Source organism: Serinus canaria, chromosome 1A (genome assembly GCF_022539315.1).
Source record: "Serinus canaria isolate serCan28SL12 chromosome 1A, serCan2020, whole genome shotgun sequence".
Classification (NCBI taxonomy): Eukaryota; Metazoa; Chordata; class Aves; order Passeriformes; family Fringillidae; genus Serinus; species Serinus canaria.
In genome coordinates, this window is record NC_066314.1 from 43,677,728 (window position 1) to 43,704,427 (window position 26,700).

General features: G+C 38.5%; 1 protein-coding gene across 3 annotated transcripts in view; it reads right to left on the reverse strand.

Annotated features, from left to right (window-relative positions):
* The window catches only part of FGD6 (FYVE, RhoGEF and PH domain containing 6), a 72,341-nt gene that overhangs the window by 32,069 nt on the left and 13,572 nt on the right, over nucleotides 1-26,700 (reverse strand). For all 3 annotated transcript variants that reach the window (XM_018910097.3, XM_018910098.3, XM_050984419.1), the window contains exons 3-6: nucleotides 11,619-11,766; nucleotides 8,865-8,932; nucleotides 8,742-8,772; nucleotides 402-553 (exon numbers count right to left, since the gene is read on the reverse strand). In XM_018910097.3, the coding sequence (XP_018765642.3) occupies nucleotides 402-553; nucleotides 8,742-8,772; nucleotides 8,865-8,932; nucleotides 11,619-11,766 (399 nt within the window). The remainder of the gene's footprint in view (nucleotides 1-401; nucleotides 554-8,741; nucleotides 8,773-8,864; nucleotides 8,933-11,618; nucleotides 11,767-26,700) is intronic.

Consider the following 26,700-nt stretch of genomic DNA (forward strand, 5'->3'; position numbering starts at 1 on the left):
GCGGCTGTCAATCAGCACTGTGCCTGATGAGCAGGTCTAAACTACCTCTAAAATGCAAACCAGTCTTCAGAACAGCCTCCTCTTCCCCTAATGAAATCAGTGCACTTATCATGCTCACACAGGGGCCAGAAATTTCAATTAAAAATGGAATTTCAAATAAAAACTGTGATGGCTACAAAAATGTACTGTCATGCCTTCTGGACCTTTTGGGATGCATCTAAATAACACAAAAGCACATCTAAATGAAAAATAATCTCCTATACTTTCAAAGTACATTCTGACATTTAGGAAGGTACACGAAACATAAACAAGAGTCAAACCACGATCACAGTCCCATAAGCCCCCCAGATAAAAGATAAATTTCAACATCAAAGGAGAGGAATCCCTTTATTGATAGTCACCAGTGAGATAATCGCTCCTCCAATTCCCTCAGGAGGTCCCGATTGAGCTCGTAGAGCTGAGGTAGGTAGTAGAGGATCTGATTCAGGATTCTGTCCTCAATCACTGGCTTCCCAAGTTGCCTGGAGGCATGCGCCACAGCATCCCGGAAATCCTGTGGAGTACAAAGAGGACAGAAACCCCCCTTGCCATGAGCAAACAGCCTTCAAAGCACCAACACAGAGTGTGCAAAGGAGTTCTCCTCACAGACACTCCAGGCACTGATCCCTATTACCAAAGGCAAGGCAGGTACCATCTGGGTTGTTTTTCGGCAGCTTCCATTTACTCCCCTGGGACTGCCTCAATCCTTTTGGTTTGACACTGGTACTTTACTGTTTTGGTCCTGTATGCAGAGTATAGAAGTTGTTCATTATGTTTACAACAAGCCCTTAAGAAATGTGTTAGAATTACTTCTGAGGACACTAAGGTAGGATAAATGAGGCTTGTACCTGCAAGGTTACTAAAGAAAGTCAGCCTAGAGGTTACTAAGTAAGTCAGCCTAGGGTGTCTTCTGGCAAACATGGAAGTCAAAAAATAAAACTTTTTTATCAGCTAATACAATCATAGTATCTTAAAAACTATCCTAGTGTTCATAACTCATCTACAAATGTCATTTTGGAGGGCAAAAACTAGGGTAAAAATAAATTACTATATGTAGCAGCTCTTCTATATACAGGGAAATAACATCTAATCAAAAGATACCGTAACAACATGGGAATCACAAGATTTCAAATGTCAGCAATGATCAAAGCCAACACTGACTGGTACCTTTGAGACATTTACAAGAGAGGAGGAGCACCCTACTTACTCTTGAAGGATCTTATAGCATTTTCATGCTATAACCAGCTCCCAACAGGACACAGCTGAGGCTCACTGGTCCTCATTAAACTATTCAAAATTAAAATCTTGATCCCACACAAATCAGCATTGCCAAGATTGAAACTCAGTATCCATTATTCAGGGTATATTTCCTACTCACAAGCAAACAAATCTTTCAAAGAGTTCAGCAATCTAGCATTTTACTTGAAAAACAACACTGTCTTAACAGACAAAAAAGAAAATATAAATTATGTAGTGTTCCATATTACTGTGTCTCACTTAAATTTGGGCAAAAAGAGAATTAAACAGCTCTTTTGGAGTTCGTAGCTAGCGAAACCTAATATAGCATGCATGATCTGCATGTATCTTGAAAAAAGTAACCAACAAAATGTTCTAAGCACAGTAATAAGTTATATTTTAAATGTGCATGAGGCCCATGCCTGTCTTTGGAAACCTGTAGGGTCCTCAGGTTGAGGAAAAAAAAGAAAATTAATCCCCCTTTTCCCCCTCCCTAGGTCTACTACTACAGCTCTTACTAGCTATCCCATCAGCCCAGCATCTGGCACTATTTAGGGTCTCTCAAACTGAAGCCTCAAGTTTCCCCTGCTCTCCCTCTTCATTACGTCAGCTCTGGCAACGTGAGCTCCAGACACGCTTTCTTGCTTTCTGACCCTGTGGGTCACAAAGGCTGTGACTGGGCAGTTCTGACAAGAAACTGAAATGAGATACAGGGCACTGGCTGTAACTGGGGAAGGCTGAGAACTAAATGCAAGGGAGTTAAAAAACAGATGGCGTTATTCATATGGAAATGTTCTGGTCTACATCCTCTGTGCAGACTAGTGACACATAGGTTAACTACCAGCTGCATCTTATAGGTTTTTCTGACCCTGGGGCATTGCTTAACACTGAAATGATACATGGAATTACAATGGCAAAAGCTCAAATGAGCCATTCTGGAGAGCTTCATGCAAAATGCATCATCATATTATGATAATATTCTTCCCCCACCCCCAATTGTATGCACACACAATGTACTGTATGCATTTTGCCATAGGATGAGACAAGAATTTTGTTTGAATGTCGTAAGGCAACTTGCACATTTTTGATGAAAAGCAAAGCAGCTTTGTCTGTACTGTAATCAACAACCCAGGCTTTCCCCTGACCAAAGAACAAAAGGAGAGCAGGGAGCCAGGTTTAGGCACCACTAGATAACACTGGAACGTCAGCTGTAGTTAAGAGCATTTATTTAACTTCCAGATACAGCATCCAAAGAGCCTGCAGGGCGTTTTCCAAATACAGATTTGGTTTTTCAACTAGCTTGACCAAAAGTCCATCAGCTTCATTATGGTTTATAGATTATGCCATGAAAGGCTCTATCATTGAAGGAGCCCACCAAAACCTTACTTCATCACCCCCTATATCCCCTTCCATAACTGAGTAAACTGAGGAAGTGCTGCAGAGAGGAAATACAGGGAAAATAGATAAACTGAACCTTTCAAATTTCCAAAGCCTGCAAAACAAGAGATAAATTTCAATGCTCTTTTTTAATATTTTTTAAAATTATCTTCATTACTGACTATGCATTTGTCACTGTAATCATATTAAGATTTATTTTTAACCTGGCAGTGGGTGTGAAGTAACTGTCATGCCAAGTTCATCTTGAGATAAACTCAAGAGCTGAATGCAGAGAGCACATGCCTGGGGATCGGGGGTGGGAAAAGAAAAACAAATGTAACAAGGCTGGAATTACCAGTGTTTACACTTGAAGGTACTGGCCTTCTGAGAAAGTAATTTCATCTCCAAAAGGACAAAACAAAGATCAGGTCTGTTTTAATTACCAGATATAAAATACCTAATTTACAAACTAACCCTGAAATTTCACCCCGAGGGGTGGAAAGTATTCAGATGACAACTTTTAATGCAAGTAGGTGAATGACTTAGAAATTAGAAACTGCAGTAAAAGTAATTTAAAGTACCAGCACCTAGCTCCCTCTAAATCTAAATCAGTTCACAGTTAAATAAAAGCAGAATTGCTCTTGCAAATAATATATACATTGCTCTGATATCTGTACATGCCTGCATGACGTGATTTATATTACAAACATATTTAGCACATTGTCCTATATAAAACTGCTGAAGAGCACTGCTTTCATCAGCCTGTTCAAAGGCAATCACCTAGGCTGTCCTAGAAATTATTCTGTTTGAAGCAATACAGCAATCCATTACAAGTGAATGTTTTCTAATTAAAAATGTATCTTTCAAATACTGAAATCTTACTCATAAAAAAAAAAAACCACTCTAAAAAAAGAAAAAAACAAATCCAAAACCCAACTTGACACACTTTGAAATCAATGTGCTTATTTCACTGAAAAACATTTGCAACTCTAGACATGGTTCATATGCTGCATGACAAAACCCAAAATATTATGCTAGTTATAATAAATCACCCCAGCTTCTTACCAGGAATTTTTTTTCCCTTAAGAAGTGGGGAGGCTATTGTACATTTTTTTAAATGCTTGTTTACAGTTTCTAGTTTTACATGATATCTTGGTCCAATAATAATCTTCTGATACCATTTTTTACTGCTTAGGTAAAGGTAATTGTTTTCACACAGCTCCTTCAAGAGGACAGCACACATTGCCATCCTTGAAAAGAACTTTCTTTCCAAACCAGAAACCGTTTTAGTCTATGCTAGGCTAAGACAGCCTCACACTGGGTACTTATCCACATGAAAATCTAGTCTAGGCATATTAAAGGCTTCTGAGCACATACTGTTGCTGAATTATTGTTGATAAAACACTTCCAACTTGAAAATGCGTAGGAAACTCTATTTATCCTGTTGGTATACAATCCCCTTATAGCTGTGGAGTTTTTCAACAATATTTGGGGAGGTTACCATCAAACTGCTTTTGTTTCCTTACACCACTCCTTCAATCCAGCTTCCTTGAACAAGCAAAAAATTGATATCTGATAATTCTGACCCTGTTCTGAATCATCTGCAATCAGCCCAGGCACTTCCCCTCTACAAAGGCCCTGACTCACAATTTCTCAGCTCTTCCCATCAGAGGATTCCCAGCCTGCAGTGATCTGCCCGTGTCAGTCTAAGGAGCAAAGGACAATTTTAGTTGTAAATCAGAAGAGGTACTGAGCAGACTAAACCCTTGCTCAGCTGCTGACTGGGTCAAGTGCACCTTCAGGTACAGAACAGTTCAATGAAGATAATTTCAAACAGGTGAAATTAAGGAAAAAAAGCATGTTTGCACTTGGGTGCTTTTCAAGGAATACACACACATAGAGACATCCTGTGGCGAAGGAGGAGGGAAGAGGAGGAAGTTTCACAACAGCCAGGCTGCTAGATGTGACAAACTGTAAACATGACTGCTTAGCAATACAGCTACAGAAGATTTCACAAATAGATTATTTAAAATATAAACAGGCACTCCTAGCTATAGTCAGACTATTAGCCATAAACTGCTAAGTTAAACTACAGCAACTATAGTTAATCAAGACTATGACTCAATGTGGATCAAATTTTTCAAACATGCCATTACTTTTGGTAAGCTGCCACACAATTCCACACCTTTTGTCTCATGTAATAAAATAATTTATAAGCCCTTAACAAAATAATGTATTTGATTTTTTTACAATAATCAATGATTTGACTGTGGCATATTCCCAGAATGCTATTTCAGGCAATAGGCTGGGTAGTAGAACAATACTTCCTTCTACACTAAAACAATTTTATTAGTCTTCTTAGTAAGAGGACTACAGTTCCAATTCATTGTCAAATGTCTTAGCAGTTCTAAAGTACTTCAGAGACCAAACATTTATCAACATATTCACCTCAGACTGGTCAAATATTGAAATTTTGCAGATGGAGGAAAAGGAGCTGGATGTTGAAAGAATTTTTCAGGGTCAAACAGTACATCAGTTATAAGACAGGACCCGAAGTCAGAACTTTGCTCCAAAGGCCATAGCTATTTTATTATCCATTACATTCTTCTTCCAAATCTACCATGAATTATTTTTCATAAGGCTTGGCTATAACAGCCATCAGTTTATATCTATCTATATATATACAGATACATAAAACTATATGTAGTTTCTATATTCAGAATTTTGCCATTTTCTTCTGAAAAATGGTAACATTAAACCAGAATTTTTCACTCGCATGTCTCTGGAAGGACACACAGTAGAAAACTATGCTTGACCTCTGATCTGCCTTCTGCAATAAGAGGTTGATCTTGTGGCTGCAGAAATGCTAAGAGGTGCCTGCTGACAAGCTCCTGCTTACTTGGGCTCAGAGTCCAAATATGGACAGAACAGGGGTCTAAGTCAGAAGCACAGATTTAAAGGCTCAGGCAAAAGCCCACCGGCTTTTACTCTGTAAGGAGTAATCTTAAAAAACCAAGTTCCTCTGCTGGACCAGAAGACTTGCTGCTTATACCAAAGCAGCAGGGAGGAAACAGAATCAAAAAGAGTGGAAAGACAAAAAGAGCGGAGGGTTTTGGCAAAAGAACAAAATTCAGAACAAAAATGTACCAAAAAATATGACAACAAACAACCAGACAGCTTACCCTCACAGTGCCAGGAAGCTGCTGAGGAGGTCCTCTCACTCATGCAGAGCAAACCATCTCCAAAGAATCCCACAACAAAGAAGTACAAAGGGCACCAATCCTGCCTTACTCATTTTTCCAGGAACACTGGGTGTTTTTCAGGCACAGGGCAACTCAGAGAGAAGTGATAAGCTTGTTTCTCTTATGTCACTTGTGTTTTACACCCAGCTCACTGTTTCTTTTTTCTGCAAGGAAAAAATAGTACTTCTCCCATATTGCCAACCCTGGTTCACTCTCAGAAGGCAATGCATGAGCCATCTCATAAATGTACATACAGAAGAGCTAGTCTGATCTAAGCTCCTTTGTATCCAGAAGTTTCCAAAAGCATTTTACTGGAATCTCACCCTAAAAGATCACTAACACAGTAACAGAAATACAGAGAATTCAAGATTACATCTAATGTTTGATTACATCCTCAAGCAACCCCATTTGCTGAGTCTGTTTGATACTGTGTGCTGTGTGCAAAGCCAGGTGAGTCCCTTATCTCTGTTATGACCAGCTTGTTTAGTATTTACAGAAGCACCACCAAGTGTTTATAATTTTGCAGTGTGTCTTCAACAGAAGCAGTCAGATGTACTTGTAGTGTGCCACAGGGTCCACACAGGCTGGCACTCTGGTATCTTGGAAGAGTTGCTCCACCTAACTTGACTTTGTCAACATAAAAGAAAAAAAATGCTAAAAAATTTCAGTGGTACTTGTAACTAGTTTGCAGTTACATTCCTACCTCCTCAACTGCTTTAGATTCCACTTCAAAGGCTCTAAGATGAAGCAAATTAAAAAGCTTTTCCGTACATCAACAGTTCTCTTCCTTAGCACCATGTGATGCATTTAGCTGGCATTGGAAAAATATACTGAAGAGAGTACTCTTCATTTTAGATCATTGATATTGGAATTAGTCACTAAATTTCAAGTGGAAAACCACTAACAGATGGCTCAGAAGGTGCAATGGAGCATCTCTCAATAAGCCAAATCTTTACTATGGGTAAAAGAGCCCAGTCTGGGGAGAATCTAAGTTCTAATTCAGAAATTTGTCAGAGGTTGCTTGACTGCCTGTTAGTAAGCCAAAGTGGTCAGTGCACATGAAATCAAAATGATAATTTTATCAACATTAAAATATTATCCATAGTAAATATATTATTAAATCAACTGATTTAATAATGTGTGTGAAAAACAAACAAATTCTCAGGCATATCACTGTGGAAACAAAAACTGGGTGTCTGCAACCTTTCTCAGCTATGGCAGTTCTTATTTAATGAAGAATGCACACACACAAAGCCTCAAAACCAGTGCCCTCTCTGACAAGGACACCCACCAAGGTTCCTGCTCCAGGCCAACTGACAAGTTAAGGACAAAGTATTTCCTAGCATACTCCCTGTTAGACCAGGCTGAATACATGCTGATTGCCATTACTAGCCAACAAAAACATTTCTAATAGTTTTTATTTGGCAGCTAGAAACTAGTAGACTGTCATGAATAGAGTTGCAAATTATCCATTAAAGGAAAAGCAAAACACATCCTACACCACTGCACATCTACACTGTGGGGAGAGCTTTAAGTTTATCCCAGAAACTTCCTAAGCTCTCTACTCTTCCCTTTTCCACATTGTTCTTCTGCTTGCCTGCATTCTCCTTACCAAGAGGATTTCTTCCAGTACTGCACATATTGCCTAAAAATCTGGTACACTGAAAAGCAAAGATACCTTTAACAAATAAGTTAAATGTCTGAAAAATATGATATTTTAAAATTACACAGCTTTAAACTTGCCTAAGACAACTCTCTTTCTTTTGTCAGTATTTAAGATTAAGTTCAGTATTAGAAACCATGTTGAATATAAATTATATATTGGCTGCATCTGACTGAGCAAGCTCATAAAAGCCAAGCTTGAACAGAATCAGAAAAACAGTTACTAGGAGGAAAGCAAAAGAGGAATCAGCAAAAGATGTGGTGACTTTTTTGTTCCTTAAAAAAAAAATCCCTGTATTACAGGACTGTATACAGCCATCTATAGGAGTCTTTGTTCCCAGTTTCACAGAACACACTTCTCAAGGGACTGAGACAGACCAATGCATCTGTTTGCAATATAACCACTTCTATTGCCCAAGGAAAAAAACCACTATGTTTGCACTTAAGAGAGTGACAAAATGGTACAAACACATATGATTTCAAACTTGACAGAAAACACGCAAAATAGAGAGAGAGAAAGAAAAATTCTTCATTAATTTCCTATTATCACCTTCAACACAGCATGTTTTACAGATGACTGATCTGCACAAACACAGATGAAATACTTAACCCTGGCTGTGTACAGCACATTGCAGGTACTACAATCACAGCTATTATCAGAAAGCAAATGTCTGTCAAGGAACTGCAGCCTCACAAAAATACACTGCCATAGTGATGGATGCACCATTAGAACTATTAGCTATTAATTGGATTACTTCAAGAATGTACCATTTTAATGTACCATTTCTAAAATAAATTGTTCCTGCCCCCCTTCACCATTTAAGGAGTTATTTTAAGCAAAATCTTTATTTTTGGTGCCACGTACATATTTATAAGCCAGTACAAGCTGGCTTATAAATATGATTCTGATTAACATAAATTGATATATATTAAATTTTCAGTATTCAATACCCACACTCAGCTGGAAACTGCATAAATTATTAAGGAGATCCAGAAGAAACCACCAAAATATTCATCCCTTATGTAAAATATAAAACATTAAAGTACAGCTTAGAATAATTTTTATATTTTGAATATGTAGATGTAGCAGAAAAAAGGCACAGTCACTACCATAAAACCTAAACATAAAACTTTAATAGATTAAACAAATAGAAGAGGAAACTGCTTTTTTTTTTAAGTACTTACAATGTGTAAGAGCTTTAGCACATCCACAAACCTATCAGAAAAGCAAGAAAAAGCAAACAGTTACATTTTAATTGCCCAATTAGAATAAAATGAGTAGTTATTAAGTATAGCATTGACACTTACACCTTCTCTGAGCTCATGATCTCCTTGGCAATGTGGTAAACCTTTGTTTTCTTTCCAGCTGCCTTACCCTGCAAATAAAATTACATGTTACACTATGCACCTACTAAAACAGTCATAAAGATCATTTCCACCTATTAGTTCCTTAAATTCAATGTAATTATTTGATAGTTACTTCTAAGAAAAATACTTCATACTGCTTTGAAATCTCTTGGCTTTGACACCTTCTGGTTTTTCAGGACCTGTGAGGAAATCAATTTAGCTCGTATTGTATCTGGAAACAACAATATTAGCTAGGAGCAGCTTTTCAGCCTGTCAGCCTTTTCTTTTAATTATGACAGGAAGCACTGAAGCCCATAACGAATTAAGTTCTAGCAAACAACAATTACTGGTTTAGCAAAAGTACTAAAGTACAGGTAGTATTTCTATCTTACTTGATTCTTTTCTTCTGATTAATACAGAAACAGTTATATTTGCAGCAAACTCAAATGTGTTTCAGGACTATCTTAAAAGACATTCACATTTTCTTTAGTGAAAAACAAGATGATAGCAGGAAAAAAAAAAACAGAAAAAAATCACATTGAAGAGAATAGCCAGTTTCTGACAATCTACTAATGGAGCTGCTGGAATACAGAGCAACTGTACTCTAAAGATGCAGAGATATGAGCCTTGTCATCTGCCTGAAACACTGTGGAGATGATTTTGGGTCTCACATGCACATTTGGCTTCCAAAAGACCAGTGGCACTCTCCAACCTCAGACAGAGGTAACAGGTATAACAAAGCAAACAGGGCAGGCACTGGGATGCAAATGTGTTTGCTACACTGTGTAACTTCCATGTAGGGTTTCCCTCAGATGAAACATTTTTCTCCAAAACAGCTCTCATGGTTTGCCATATGCTTCTCTGCTGCCAGCTGTAATCACGTCTATTGCACATTCAGGCTTTCATTTTAATGGGCTGCAAAGAAAGAGAGGATGAGGAGCCCTAAAACACCACAGGATACACAACTCAAGTGAGATGGAAGTCCTGGGAAGGCTGTATTGAACGTAGTAGTACAATATGGGCACTAAACTGTTTATTTGGAAAATCGGGTATCAGTGGTATTTTATCCACAAAACTTTGGTTCATAAGCACTAATGTTACAAGATTTCTCTGAAGATTTACTTCTTGAAACCTATAAGTTAGTCTCAAGGGCTGGAAAATAAACCATGGAAGAGATAGTAGTCATAGGTTGGTTTTAATGATATTGTTGCACTCAAAATAAAAAAAAAAAAATCTAATTTTTTCATTGGAATTTAAATGACACCACACCTAATTACTGAATTAAAATTAATTTGTAAATTAAATAATTTTGTGTAATACCAGATACATGCAAAATACATTTTTTATTTTATATACTATATAGATAGACATCTGCACACAGATCTGGAATTTTACTTATGAAATTAAACTTATTTCCAAAGAACACTGAGATCTATCCAGTGTGAGTCAATCACAGGCAAGATTGTAACACCTATTCTCAGGCCTCTGTGCCTATTTAGAAAGCACAGCTGACACACTCCCTGCAAGACTGAATTCACAAGTAAGTCAATTATGCAGAGCAAGGTATCTGCCATCACTGTAGATGTGTCAGATGCAAATGAGATGAAAATTAGTATTTTGAGAACAAGATGCTACTGCTAAACAATTACAAAATGAAATATCACAACCCCATTTGAAAGACTTTTCACATACCAGCTGGTGCTGAAAGGGCCACTTTGCATTTGCTCAGACAAAGATACTCTGGTTCTGAGAGTCTCTAATGGGGGAACCAAAGGGATACAAATCAGGCTCTCCGGCACAACACTGGAAAGAAGGCCTGCAAGTCCCCTAACAGACATAAAGCATCAAAACAGCCAGATGCCTGCAGTAAGGAAAAGTGAAACAAGCCCAGCTGATGAGCGATGCAGAGACTGCTTCATTCCCCTCTGCAGCTGCTCTCGCTGTGAGGAAGTTGGTTGTTAATTCCCAGCTGCCGCCGCACGTGCCGCAGGCAGCTGAAGCAAGCGGCAGCAGATGCCTCACAGCAAGGGCTGAATTACTCCATACAACCTGCCTGAGAACCCTCCTAAAGGGGACACTTTCCCTTGTGAAAGGCTGAGGGCATTTGCAGAGACATGCAAGGTAAGTTAGCTTCTATACAGGTAAAGTCTTGTTTAGTTTCACAGGAATGAGCTCTTCCATGGACCCTTTCCCAATTTAGTCCTCTCACTTGGTTTAACAACATTCAGGCCCAATATGCCAAGTCTTCTCCTCCAACACTAAAAAGTTTTTCTGTTTGAGTTTTTCTGTTTGTCTTGTTGGGGCTTTGTTTTTGTTTGGTTTTTAATTATTTTTAAAGAAAGGAAGCAGATATAACTACTATCAAAGGAAACAGCTGCCGAGACTGGTGCTGAGGAGAGGCGCTAGTTTACAGGCAGGCTGGTTTCAGAGCGTCCAGGGCTGAGAAGTAAGAACATGGGTACCCCCAAAGGGAGGGACAGGACCCTCATAACTTCATTCCATTCAGAGTAGTTAACACTGTCCTCCTGCTCCTCATTTGAAGAAGAGATAAAATTAAAATAAGGAAAATCATTCCAAGTTGGCACTCACAGAAGGTCAGACCTCAACCTCAACAGGCAACAGGTGGTTTACATTTGAAAATATCCCAACACGTTACAGCTAATGAAATACTGCAAGAGTGGGGAATAGCTTCAGAAGATAAAGATAAAAAGATACCTGTTTATCTTCTTGAGGATCAGTCTCCCCTTTACTGGAATCAGAATTTGTGTCATCATCTTCATCAGAACTGTTCATGATATCTTCTTCATCTGACTGAAGATCGCCTATTACCACACTGGGATGATCATGGTGCTCTTCTAAGGACCTAATATTAAAATATATACATCATACTTCATTTATGTAAAGAGCTTTCTGTTTCACCCCACAATAAATTATCTACTAGGTATCAGACACCCTGAAAACAGTAGTGGGTAGTCTGAAGATTATAACAGTTGGAGGCTTTTCCACAGTGGAGTCACATCTCTGCAACATTTTATATATGCTAATATTGATACAATGCTCATTGACAGCAAGCAAAAGCCACAGTACCTTTGGATTATTTTATTATTCACATCCATCAGAGTTTGCCTAACAACAATGTCTGATAAATCTATTCCCTTATTGCTATGTGCATGTATAGAGCAATGTTTGTACTGTGTGCAGGATAAAGATCATAGTCATTTTGTATCCTCTATCTCCCACCAGCAGGTCTTGTCCCAGATATGGTACTCACACTGGAGCTTTCTTTTTGAAATTCTAGTTGCATGTATACATAGAGGCCTGTTTCTCAATGCATATGCTAAACAACTGCATCAGTGACAGCAATATCATCACCATTCTATCCAACAACTCTTCTTAAAACCAGAAATGCAGAATCTTTGGCGATTAAGAACACCCATCCCCCCAAAACAGGCACTTTTTGGAGAGCTGTCAGAGCTATAAAACAACCTTGTTCTGCTGCTGTACAATCATTGTAGAGATCTCTTTTTATTAGCTTCAGCCACGTTTGTAATACAGGAATTGCATGAGACAGGCACACAATCTCCTTCCTCTAACTAGCCTTGACAACTTCAGTAGAGATTTAAGAAATGCAATTCTAGAAGAAAATAAAAAAGGGGGTAGGGAAAGATAGATAGGAAAACAGACTAGAGGAAACAGCCTTAAGATTTTGGAAGGTTACATGGAAACACACCAAATCTCTGGGAACCTACTTTTAATTCTTAAAAATATCTAATAATTTCCAATTACATTAAAGCTATCTAAAAATCACATAATCTGGGTTCAAATTCTGCAAAAAAATGCTGGGATGCCACAGATTTATTTTGACATGAGCCAAAACTGATTAGCTATCCTGCAAAACAAAAAGTAAATCCAGGAACCCTTGTCCATGAGCTGCTGCAGCCAGCAGAGATCTCACTGGGCTGACCAACACCTAATTTTATACAGCCAACAACTGCCAGGGCTGCACACTTCTCCATATACCTGGCCCTCTGCCTCCAGAGGCAAGGTATAGCTAGGACTCTTTTTCTCCTTGCTTTGAATCAGAGGAAAGCAGGGATGGAGGGTAACTATTCAAACTTACCACCTCTATCTGTGATAGCTACCAGAAAGAAAACCTGTCACCATGGATCCCATGGAAGGGTCTGCTAGCAATCTGAAAAGTAGAAGTGTTCCTCAGGGCTTGGGTTCAGTATTGGGACTGGCACTGTTAAACAGGTTTGTCAGTGACATGGACAGAGGGACTGGGGCACCCTCAGCAAGAGTGCCCAGCAGGTCAAGGAAGGGGATTCTGCTACAGCAAAGTCTTTATTACACAATGCTCAAGATAGAGTTAAAAACAAACAAACCAACATAAAAATGCTGATCACAAATAGAAATATATTTGGAGATAAAGATTAGCTGGCCTGTGGACAGACCTTGGTCAGCCATGAAGACATAGAAAAGATTAAAATAACTTGGTTCTATTATGACAACACAGGAAGGACTTGGGAAACTCCCAAGCAGTTACTGTCTCCCAGAACCAAATGGGGCGGAGGAAGGAAAGCGACTGTAAGGTCATCACTGAGTTCAACAAGGTCCTGAGCCAAGACTGCAGCACCCTGGGTGCAGACAGACACCCCTTTATTTGGGTTTGGGAACTATCAGCTTCATGCAGGAAGAAGGCAGCCAGCAGAGATGAGTGCTGATGACAGCAGCACACGGTGTGTGCCAGGGACAGCTCCCATAGCGCCTCCACAAGGTTCAGGAAGGCAAAAAAGCAGCTTTTTAGTGGAGCTTTTCCTGGAATCATGCTACCAGGAAACTAAGATTTCTTCAGTTATTCATTAACTTCAGCAATTCAGAAAACCCCTTGTCTAGTTTATATAAGTCACAGTCAGCTGAGAATATTTATTTTAGCAGATGCCATCTCATATTCTTTTATTATGACAAACACAAACATCTTTATTACATGAGTAGCATGACATGAGGTAGATATATGCTCCAGCTTTAGTCAAAACCTGCAACAGAAATTACTGCTGTTCCTTCCTTTACTAAATTACTCAGCTTTACCATCCACATCTGTCACTTTATCTCTGATCAAGGGTATTTTTTCCCCTACTGCAAAATATAAAGTGCTTTATCTCTGACCACACTGGAATATACTTTTTAGTCCATTACTCATTAATGTCTATTTTTGTTAATAGACATTTTATTGCCCTTTTCCCTACCCTTAATATTTGTTTTAATTGCCATTTTAATTTCCTTTAATTGAGATTCCTTCTCATCAAGAAAACATTGTTTTCACACCTGTGACATCACTGTTCTTTTGCCTCAGCATATTTTACTGGATGCCCACTCCCAGACTTTGTTGTCATTTTTCATTTAAACTTGTCAGGGCAGCTATGCCAAAACCTAGAAGTTTTAGAAAAATCTACGTTTTTGGAAGTCAGAAACAAGAATACTTCCAGGTGAAGCTGTGTTTTACTTGCACAAAACCAATCCCCTCGCCACTGAAGGATGAAGAACAAACTAGCTGGCTTGTGTTGTGTGAAGCATTTTTTAAACATAAGCTTAATCAGCTTATTTAATAGAAAGTTTCAGTAAAAAAAAATACTTAAAAATTTTAATAATTAACTAGTGATAATTAGGATGCATAGTAAGTGTCCACAAATGACAGGCACTCACTGTATTGTTTTTTTCTTCCTATAAATCACAATGTTTAAGCAGTAAGCTACTTTTCTGCCCTTTGTAGTGCTTATGCCCATACTATTCATGTAAAGGAAGCTATGACAGTTGAGAGAACCATATATAAAATCTTACACACAGTATCTACCCCACTTGTATCCTATATTTGCTCAGTTCACAGCACTCTGGTTGTTCCACATGATACATTATGTTGAGGGTTTTTTTAGTGGCATTTTTAATACTTTTTCCCTTCTTTTCTTTGCTTTTTAAAGAAAGAACACATTGGATGATTAGATGATTAACGATCAAGAGTCAGTTCACACTCAGCTATTTTCCAGAATCAAATAAGCCATCAGCTCAGGGATAGGATGCAATACTGGAGCCAGGGAGATATCACCTTTGTGGTGATATCTGCAGTTGTGTCCTCTTCTTCACAGAAAATGGGGACAGATTTCTGGGTTCATTTGTGTTTATCAGCCACGTGCTGAAGAACAGGCAATTCCCCTCGTACATTACACCTTAACCTTTGATGGTAAATGCTATGGCTTTTCTGGCAAAACAGAAAGCAGATCTGTATTTACTGATTACTCTTGTCTGCACTTTTACCTCTGAAGTCATCTATAACATAAGTGTATGTATGGTTCTCCTAAAGTTATCTCTGGATAAAGTGATATCCCTTGCACTTTAACCGCCTTTGGAAATAGTAGTAAATCTTTAAATAAACTGTCTTTTCTAGCACATATTAATCCCCTTTTCCAAAATACCACAAGCATGCAGTAAGGCTTATTTTAAGTGGCTCTTCTGATAGGTATTTTGGGGATACTGTGAACTGTCTCTATCTTGTTCCCTTTCATCATGATTCTTTGTCCTACCCACAGCAATACCCATAGAAACTTCTGCATTATCAGTCATGTGAAACACCAGCCCTGCCAACTCACTGTGCTGTGCACTGAGTAAGAACATCTTGCCATATCTTGTGAGCAAGTAATCTAAATATAGATGTGGGGCTTTTTTATTTCACACCTAAAATGAAAGAATCATTCGTTTGCCTTGGAATGAGTGGTTTATGGGATGATGCATTTGTGTTGTGCAGTATTTTCCTACTGCAATAGTAAAATGCTAATGAAATAAAACATGTTAGTCCAAGCAAGACATACAGCAAGATAAACTGTCAAAACTAAAAAATTGCCATCAGACTATTACCGCTGGGAATCAGCATAAAAACTACTTATTGTCTTCAAGAGATGACCAACACTAGTTCAGACTAGTTTATTTGTCTTATTATAGAAGCTTCAAATACACCTGTGGCTTCACTTTCAGACACTGTTGATTTGGACCCTCCATAGGGCACTATAGCCTGGAGTCACAATTAACATTTCAGTCTCAGTTTCCAACTCCTTTAGAAGGCAAATAGTACTTTAAGGTTGACTGAGATCATTCAGAAAGATTCTCTGTCACGAAATGCTCCAACATTAAGTATTTTATAGTATATTGGAATGACTTCAAGTGTTAGCATCACCATAACTACTAAAAAGCAAGTTTCCACAGCTCCAAAGTATTTGCTAAAATAGCTTCATCCACGCTACTGCTTTACACACATTTCCTTGTGATCTTCATTATTTTTAGATCTTTTTCCTACTTTCAGTAAGTAAAAAAAAATATGTAGGAATGCTGAATGAACAGAGCCTTGCACACAACACTCTGCTAAACTCTTCACTTCTCATCCTTTTGTTGTTTTAAAAGGAGTCTCTGGTATACTCAGCTTTATCTTTCTGTCTCTTCCTCCAGTATTTTATTGCGTGTTTTTTGTGGGTGTTTATGTTTATTTATTTTTAAAGCAAGCTTTCAACATGCAGGCAAAATTACACAAACTGAAGTTCCTACTCAACTAAAAAATACATGCCAGAACTTCAGAGAGCAACTTAACATGCCGAATTATAATGTTTAATCTCAAATTCTTTTAGTATCATTACAGCATTTCACCATCTTTTCACAGCTGCTTGCACCTCATTTTTCCCCAAAGAGCAAGCAACTATTATTAGTGCTTATCCACTTACAGTTTTAAACATCACCATTCCCTGCAATCAATTTTAGTAATTAAGGCATATTCAGCTGCTAGCTTTTTAAGACCTAAAAGCACACTGGATCTCTGTGAAGGCAATAGCTTATAACACTGTCATTTTTTCATAGCCACTCATACTCCCAATAGCTGTAAGCATGCCTCACCAGCTGATTCCCTCCAAGAACTCTAGTTGTTCACTTCTGGGAAAATGCAATAGTAAAAGACCTAAAGAAACAAAATGTTCTATAGAATCTTTTCTGTTTGGTTCTATCTAAATTCAGAGTCTCTTCTGAGGAAGGACTGTAAATATAGAACTCAAATTAATATCCCAAAACAATTTAGGAAGTAATTCCCTGATGTGGGTCCTCAAACAACAGAAGATGCCCCTGGAAAGTCAAAGCAAAAGCGAAATTAATGCTTGGTTAATAACCTTTTTGTTTTGTTATGAAATTTGAGTGAATTTGAGTGAATTTCTTCTGCTTTTGAAATTTGAGTGAATTTCTTCTGCTTTTATTTAATGCTTCTTTTTAAAGACAGTCCAGTGCCTTTATTATTTAATTACTGCAGGTTTTTGGAAAAAGAAAATCAGTTCTAGAAGCAAGCATACTTGGCAAAGCACTAAGATAATAAAGGATGCCAACCAAGATCATGTATGGGCACCTATGGAAGGTTTAAGAAAATACATTAAGAGATTAGTGATCAGCAAGATTAGTAAAGGCATCAATTATAGCACTTTCTGGATGAGTTACATTTTGCTGCAATACCTCCCATCCACAAGCAGCCTGAAGAAGTCAACACCAGCAAACCAGTCTAGAAAGCACGAAGATGAATTTCATATCACTCTAGATGCACCTGGAGCTTAATTGGAGCTTAATATTCACCTCTCGTTTGAACTTCAGATTCCCTGAACAACAGTGGCTGTTCACCATTAGAGCTAAAAATATCCCATCCCTTCTTGTCTTCATGTCCCCCTGCTTTTCATTTCTCCTTCAGGCACACTGGACCATGAAGCAGCAAATGAAGGTGAAATGCAACCCAAGCCAGGGGGATTACTTCTACAACACCAGTCACCTCTCTGGTTTAACAACAGACTCACAGATGAAAAAAGGTGAAGCTGATGACATCTCTCTTCTCTAGGGTAGTGGACAGTGTGAGAAAGGCTGCTGGATGCTGCTGCACCTCGCAGTGCTGATGTGGCTGCCAGCATTGGAGACTGGTTGCCTTACTGCAGCCAAGCTGCTTGGGCTTCAACTTCTCTGCCAAAAATGGTGCTTTTTCACAGCAAGAGAGCAAGATAGCAAGGTGTCCTCTCAAAAATGATTTTACACAACAGCACTAATGTTACGACATTTGTTCTTCTGCAGTAAGAAGTCAATGATATTAATAAGTTCTTCTTATATTATGACTAATAACAAGAAAAAAGGCAACTAGACATGAATTTTTATTGGTGTGATCCCAAGGAACATGACAATTGATTTTGATCTTTTTTTTCTTTATATCTTTTAAGACTAACTAAACAGATCATGCCTGTGAGATTCACTAGTTCCTTCTGCAAGCGAGCCTGCCACAGGTGGCATGGCAAGGAAGAAAACAGACCTCTACAAGGGTCTTTAAAATAAGAAAAGCACCACAAAACAAGGGGCAAACAAACCAAACCAATGAATCCATGACTATTTGCATTGCTTAGCTCTATTGTGCTATATTCTCTCCAGGCTGGTTAGGGAATTTTAAGGATTCAATTACAAATACAAACACTCCTCAAGAATCACAGCTGGAAAACAGAAACTACTAGCATCCAGCTGAGCAACTACGACTGAAAATAGTTTGTGCACTCCAGATTCCTTTTTCAAATTTCAATTTAGACTTCAAAAATTGAAACAGAATTATTTTAAACAATATAATATGTATTGTATGCACTCATTCGTGTCCAATTTTTTTACAAAAAGACAGGATCTTGATGACAGAAATACACTATCAAAATAAAAGCTCAATGCAATCTATTTGAAATGTATTTTCATTCAGAGCCATTTGCACTTTGAAAACCATCTGCTGCCTCCTGGGCAATGGGCTGGCTGCTGAGAGAGGCCATGTGGAAATGCCAGGAGTTTGCTCTTGCCAGGACAAACACCAACAACGACCCTCTTTGTCCCAGTCCTGACCTCTGGCACTCACTGGTTACACCTGGGACTTCTGGGCAAGGAGGATATCACAAACACTGTGAGAGCTGCCATGACATTTGGGCTGCTAGATCATGCCACTGGCAGCTCCTTCTATACTTGGCTGAGCACGTTGCAGTTGCAAACTTCTGCACCTGACTTGCTTGAACCAAGTTATCCCAGTGTCTGCAGCCAGCAGCATTTGGTTTAGCATTTGTTATCCTTAGGTCAAGACAGCACATACTACTTTCCTCAATGAGATGAAAGAAAAATACAGCTGACTCACATTCTAAGCAAACAACCAACAAAAAAACCAAACCAAAAAACAACAACAACCAAAAAATGCACCGATAAACAAACTGAAACAAAAATCCCACATCTGTCATATGTGCTTCACATAAAAAAAAATGTACAAAATTTATTAAGTAATCCTTTCTCTCAGTAACCCTATGTCAGGAACACTATCATCAATAGTCATGCCCATATCTCCATGGCACAATTTTAAAAAGCACAGTTTAAAAAAAGCTGCAAACTGATCTCAAATTATCTCCTTCTTTAGCTGTGATTTGCAAACATGAGCTCCTAAGGCCAGAGGCACCCAAGGATGGCTCACCACAGGCAGCCTCCCATGCTCACCGAAGTCATCTTCAGTGGGACCGTTTGTTGACAATTCCTCAGTTCCCTGGAAAGCTCAACATAAACACACATGCATGCTTCAAATGTTTCTACACTCACCACAGCAAAGCCACATTAGAAAAGAAAAGGGTAAGAAAGAGAGAGGTCTCACTTTAGAAGTCTGCAAGAAAACTGGTGCCCACAGTGGGACAGCTCAGTGCCTGAACAGCCAGGCACAGCTGACATCGGGACAAGCAGGACAGACACTCAGATTGGCAAATAATCCTAAATACTAACCAAGATCACAAGTGGGTTTCTATGGAATGTTTAAGAAAATATATCATGAGATAACTGACCAGCAAGATTATAAAGGCATCAATTAGTGCACCTTTTGAATGAGTTACACTTTGCTGCAATACTTCCCCTCCACAACCAGCCTGAAGAAGTCAACACCAGGCACATTTCCTTTCACAAGCCAGTCTAGAAAGCATAAAAACAAATTTCATATCACTCTAGATGCACCTGGAGCCTAACCCATCATAAATTCAGAACTGTCACCTGAACTTCAGACCTTCTGAACAACAGTGACTGTCTACCATTAGAGCTAAAAAATCCCCTCCCTCACTGTCATCTTCGTGTCCCTCTGCTTTTCCATTCTGCTTTGGGCATATTGGACCATGAAACAAAAAATGAGAGTGAAATGCAGACTGGGCCAGGACTCTTACTTATCTTACCCATCCCAGCAAAGGTGCCAAAAGGAGATGATGCCAATGTAGCAGACTATGATGCAGGAGGGTACAATGGGACAGTATCGAGCACTGGTACTGTAAAGTGAAATACTGTGGCAAAACCTAGGGATATAAACCCTTGGCTGGAAGCATGTAAAGGGAAAGGTGTCCCTGCACTGGTGCTTTCCATCACCACTAAATGCTGTGAGGGATTACCTGTCTCCCAGGGTAGATAAAGAGAATTTACAGTCATGAACATACTTTGCAGCATGACTTTAGAAAGCACAGTTTAAAAAAGGTGCGAACAGCTCTCAAATTTTCTCCTTACAGAGATTTACAGCAGCATTTAGAGCTTTTTGCCTTCCCCTATGATTAATTCTTGTTTCATAGGGAGATCTGCAATGCTCATGGGAAAGATCTTCGGAAGAAGCTCCTGGCAAAAACAATATGAAAAAGGACCAGAAAAATATGGCACTCGTTCACAATCAGGACCTCTTATTCTAACTTCCCTCAATTCACAAAACAGACCCTAGTGGGATGAAGTAGATTGGGAAACGATGGCAGAATCAGAAGAAAAACAACACTTCATTTTCCAGTCACACAAAAAAAGGAAAAACCACAAGTGAACTCTAGCACACACTAAATAGACTTCTAGTAAACTATAATGTAATTGTGACCAAAAAAAAAGTCAAAACAAATGTATCAAATAGGAAAGGGAAAACTTAGACCAAGTGAGAGCAAAACTGCCTATTAATACTCATTTCAAATAAAATTGACCTTACCCTGCCAGAGCTACAATGACATTTCAATGCATGGCTACTTCTGCTCACTATAATCACAGTTAATGCAAGGCCCTACCCAATATCTTCTCTATTGACTCAGCATTAGTTTTATGATTTTTACATGATTATTCCTGAATCAGGGCTCCAATATCTCTCTTCAAACAGTTGCTCACTCAATTTAAAAATAATGCACATCCTATTGCACTCAGGTTTTTTTACATACCAGATATCGAGAAGATGACAAAAGAAAGCTGAGTAACAGATTACTCAAAAGGCAGCGACCTCGATCTGAAATAAAATTGGAGTGGCTTAGTTCCTAAACACACAACTCTGCATGCACAGGAGCTGATGCAGCTTCCTGAACAGTATGTCAGAAAAGAGAGGATGAAATAGTTTGGTCAAGAGTAACACAGACTGAGAGTAAAGAGTAACTGAGCTGCTTGCAAGATTATTCATTAGACTTGTGCTATGTCTTCCTCCATCTTTTGCACAAATTAGAAGAATGGGATTTAGACACTCTTTATAAACTTTTCATCTTAGCTAAAAATCTGTACAGAACAGCCCACCCCCAAAAACACTGGGAAAAAAAGCAACAATAAAACTAAGTGATCTCTGAGCAGTTGAAATCACTGAGCCATAAGGCTCAGGTTGTAGCTTTCAAAATGGTAGATTTGGTAAAAACTACCTCTATTTATTTACATGCATCTTAAAGATTTCTTTAGTCTTCTTCTGCTTGAGTAGAACAGTTTTTCACAAGCACAAAGATATTCCAAAGAAAAATTAAAACTTGCATTAACCTTATATTTCTAAATGAAGCTTACTGGATTCTAGGATCTAAAATAAAACCAGCATTTCTTTACCTAAATTTTATCTAGTGCATTGAAACAACATAGCTGCACAGTTTTGTAAATCTCTTCATTAAAACATTTTTAACTAGGTCAAATAGAAATGCTGGGTAAATGTGGCATATTAATATCACTGTTGGCATTTAAATAAAAACTACGTTTATATTTCGATCACTTTATTTACACATTTATTTTGTGCCACCTAAAAATCTTACTGTTTAACACGTACTATTACATTAGAATGCAGTTGGAATATCGCTGTGCCACAGAGCTCCACAAGCACATTTCCTGAGCCGATGCTGAAAATAACCCACAGGAAAAGGCTGCTGTTGAACATATAAATGGGTCTTTCATCAATTCTCATATCACATTTGACTCTCCACTCTGCATCTGATGTATTCTCTAGAGCTACATTTTGCTAATTTATATCACGGTTGGCAAAAGGAGACAGAGCGCACACAGTGGGGGTGGGGGAGAAAGGCCACCATTGGTGACAAATATGCAGTGTTAACTGAGCTTCCTCCGCCTTCAAGAAAAGGAAATACATATGAAGAATGCCAAAATTAGGAAAAACACAAACATGGAATAAAAGAGGAAAGAAAAAGATAAAGCACTGCAGATAAATTTCCGAAAGTGCATGACACTTGAGTTCCTGTTAGCCACGACCAGGGGGGTTAGGAAGGAGCCTAAGGGACTCTTAGACAGCCTTCTGCTTCCTTCAGCTCCCCTCGGCACACTAAGCCACCCTCCAACTGAAGCCAAGAGCCAGAGCACTGAGCTGAGGGCAACGTCACCGGAAGGACAAGGACATCCTTGTATTGTACCGGGACAGCAATGGCAACACAAGTTGGGACATTTTTGCTATCTGTGATGAGCACTTCTTCAGTGGGAAACAAAGGATAGCAAAGTTTACCCTCAAAATGGCTCTTTTAATGCCATTTTTAATATGGATTGCATGTGCATCAAGGTTAATATGATGTAATTTTCTAGACTGCATGAGACTGACCAAAGTAGCCACCAAATCTTTTGGAAAGCAGATGAGGATTCACCCAGCAGCTGGGCAGTGCTCACAGCACTGCCTGCCTCATCACCACTGACGCCACCTTACTGCCTCTCATAAAATTAAAAGATAACATCGAGAATTGAAACCACACCTGTTTTTATGTAGCACTTTTAATACCTCCTGATAACTTACAAGACTTTTGCTATTGTACCTCCAACTCTGTCAGAAGTTTTCCTGGCCATGCAAGCCTTCCTTCATCCATCTCTCTCTTTTACCAAAATCAAGAGGGAGCCCTTGAAAAGAGGGATTAAACAAATATCAAAGACAAAAATTCTTTTTCACTACCATTTGGGGATCTTCACAATCATTTCAATGTCATAAGACATTTTAAATCTTTTCCTGACTGGATTGTACACCAGAATATCAGTACTGGAAAAAGAAGTTCTCCAACTTCTTTCTCTCCATCACTGAAGATGGAGACAATCAGACCTCAGAATCTCTCCCACTGTCAAAACAGAGTAAATCAGCACATCTCAAAAACATATTTGCATGAGAATGTGTCAAGATTATAATAAAGTTTCTATTTATTCTGATATTTTAAAAATCTTAAAAAGAGGAGGAGGCAAGAGTGGGGAAGTATCAGCATAGTTCTACCAGTTTGCTTTTGGAGATTTGAGTATTTTTCCAGAGTGTCTATTTTCTTCTTACAGTATATGCATTTTATTTCAGGTTGTATAGCAGACTACACTGTAAAGCTGTATAACTGAAAGACACTCCAATGCTAAGGAAAACTTCTCTTCACGACTGAGAAAAGGAGGGAGGGGAAAAGAAAGGCAGGCTCAAGGAAGCACAACACAAAAAGAAAGCCAGTGATAACACATGACCAAGGATAATGAAGCCTGAAAGGAAACCTAAATAGCCTATTATCAAAACTACTTCATTAAAACCTGATGGGCAATTGCAGGGAAAGAATTTTATGTACAACCAAGGATGGCAGAAGCCAGCTAGACACATGGGCGAGATTGGAAGACACGGCAAAACTGCAGAGCTGATGCAGAAGGAGAAACTGACCTTCTTCAGATCAGAAAATAATCTTTGAGAAACAGATGAAATATTAAAAAAAGATATCTCTACATACTTGGCCTCCACTTATCAGGAAGTTATATATTTAAAAAAAAAATTCAATAAAAAGAAGACATGGGTATAACACATCCAATTCCTAAAATGTATTTTGTGCATTCAAAACTCAGCACAAGGGTTTGAACTTGCAATATTCTAAATGCTATTTAGATCTTGCAGTCTTTTATTAATTTAGTGTTTCTGAATGGGAATTTTGCAATTGCAAAAAACCCCAAAAAACACACAAAACCCTCCTACCACAACATCAAAGAGGAATGTGTATCAAAGCAAAGTGCTTAACGACACAGATTTCAATACAAAATTCAATATTCCAGGAAGGTTTTCATGGATACCTAATTGACCTCTGGGGACTCAGCCCCAAAGCAGAATTTAGTACAGAAAACTAAACTTATATTTTGCATTGACATGCTCATTTCTAGAAAACCAATGGATTATTCTAAATCAGCAGGTGTGGGTAAAATACAAAGTCATATTTGATTACACCAACATTGAAATCATAAAGGATTGTTGTCACATGGTACTCCCCCCTCTCCAGGCCTTTCCAAAGAAAAATCCTAGCTGGAAACACGACACAGTCGTAAATAAAATAGCAGTCATGTACATTTGCAACATCTTCAAGGAACACAGTCAAAAGTAGCCAGTAAATACAGTATGCTATTCCCAGAAGGCTGAAGGAGTAGACTCACTCAACCTAAAATACAGCTGCCTTGCATAGGAAAATGTAATACCAAAAGGAAAACCACAAACAAAACCTCAAACAAACAAACAAACAAAACCCCAAACCTACAAAAAACCCCCACAAAACCCAGCAATCCCAGAGAGCTGCATTTCCTGTTATCTGACTGGATAATGATATTTAAAACTTCTTTTACATTTAACAGCACATTTTCTATCTCACAGCATCTAGTCTTCACTCACATTGCTTACAGAGTACTCATAAAAGCACATTCATCTAAGTTATCCACTTTAAATTGGCAGTTAAACAGGTAGGCTAGACCAAAATAAACTATCCTTAAACACCATTTTGAAAGACTTCTTTTTTGTATAGTGGGAACAAAACATAGACTATCTGCTCCCAAGCTATTGACACTGTTTACTTTATTGAGAATATTTCCCTGAACTACTTAACAAAAGCCTAATCCATTCTGACTCTCTGCAGCAGCTGAGAGTTTCTGTTCCACCTCAGTGGTTCATACACCAGACCAGGACCCTGACTCTCTTCCTTTCAAAGCCAAGCCTTCTCTTTCCAGTAGAAAGGAGGTTGACATCAAATATCTCAGAAATTAAATCCTGACAACTGCTACCTACCATTAATTACCCAGGCCTGCCACTTGCATGTAATTCCCTATGGGAAGGCTCAAGCAAACAATACACAGCTGAATTAAATGCAACACATTAAGTTCAAATAAAAGTGTCAAAAGCTATGACCATTCTCCATTAAAGCATTCTAGTTTCACCAGATGGGATTGTGAGGAAATTCCTCTGTAACCACCAAAGCATTCAGTACATTATCAAAATTTTATTTCTTCCTCCAGAAAGAAATGTAGCATGAGCTGAAGACACCACTGAACTCTTCTAGTAATGGCAAGACTGGCATTCAGACTTAATATAGTGAAAGTGCTATTATGACTAGAAGTGTGGGCTATTGGTCTGAATTTCTTAGAAGAACAATCTCATCTGTACATTGGTTTTAATCATAAGATAATTTGCTTTGAGATCCCCATTAGCATGCATTACAGGAATTTGTGTGCCACAATCTAGAGTGCATGTTCTGACAGGCTGGGGAAAACGCGAGAGGCAATTATTTCAGTAACAACTGCAGCACTGTTTCTCTGACTGGTTTTATAATACAGCCTGGTCCAGGAAATGATAAAAAGCTCTTACAGAACTATGCAGAAAGGGTAAGACAACATTGATAAGGAAGCTTCAAAGGATTTGAGATAATACTGGATGGGAAAACTGGAGAAGCTGCCTGCCTGGCCTGTCTGGGCGAGGACCCTTACACCTCCCAAGGCAGAACCAAAACGAATATTCATTCCTGCTGTCCCAGCAGCACTGATCCAAGTCAGGAGACTACTGTACTGTTATGTCCCCTTTTTTTTCCCCTAGGGATTTCTTTATTCTCTGAAATCTGTTGAAGTAACTACAAGCATTACTTGCTTCCTAAGGCAGTTTCCGACTATTTCATTTGATTTAAAATAAACACATTAATGGCTCTAGTTCTTGTTTTCTATGGGTGCTTTTTAAAGAAAAACAACACAAACCCAGCCAAGGACATCCAATTTAGGGAGCAGCTTCAGGTGTAGGTGTGTCAGAGAGACCACTTAAACCCTTATATCACCATTGGTACTGGGGGAGGTTTGTGTGGAGAGGGAATAACAATAAATCTCACACATTTAGCCAAATAAGAAAACTACAGAATTTCACTTTCAGGAGCAACTGCAATCTCACATCTACTATGCTTCATACACCAAAACTATCCTCCTCCTAAAGCTGACAGATATTTGCCTGTATTCAGAAAAAAACAACACAAACCAAAGCGAGTCACATAAACACATGAAATGCATCCTTATGCAAGTTTGGTCTCACCCATCTTAGGTACACCAAATTGAGGAAATACCAAGAGAGCATGGTCAAAATCCCTGAAAGATGCTCAAAGATTAGACTTACACAAAAAGCATACACTCTGTCAGGAGCTTAAAGTATACCAAAAACAAAACTAAGAAACACTCTGCTGTAAACTATAAATATATTCAACAACCA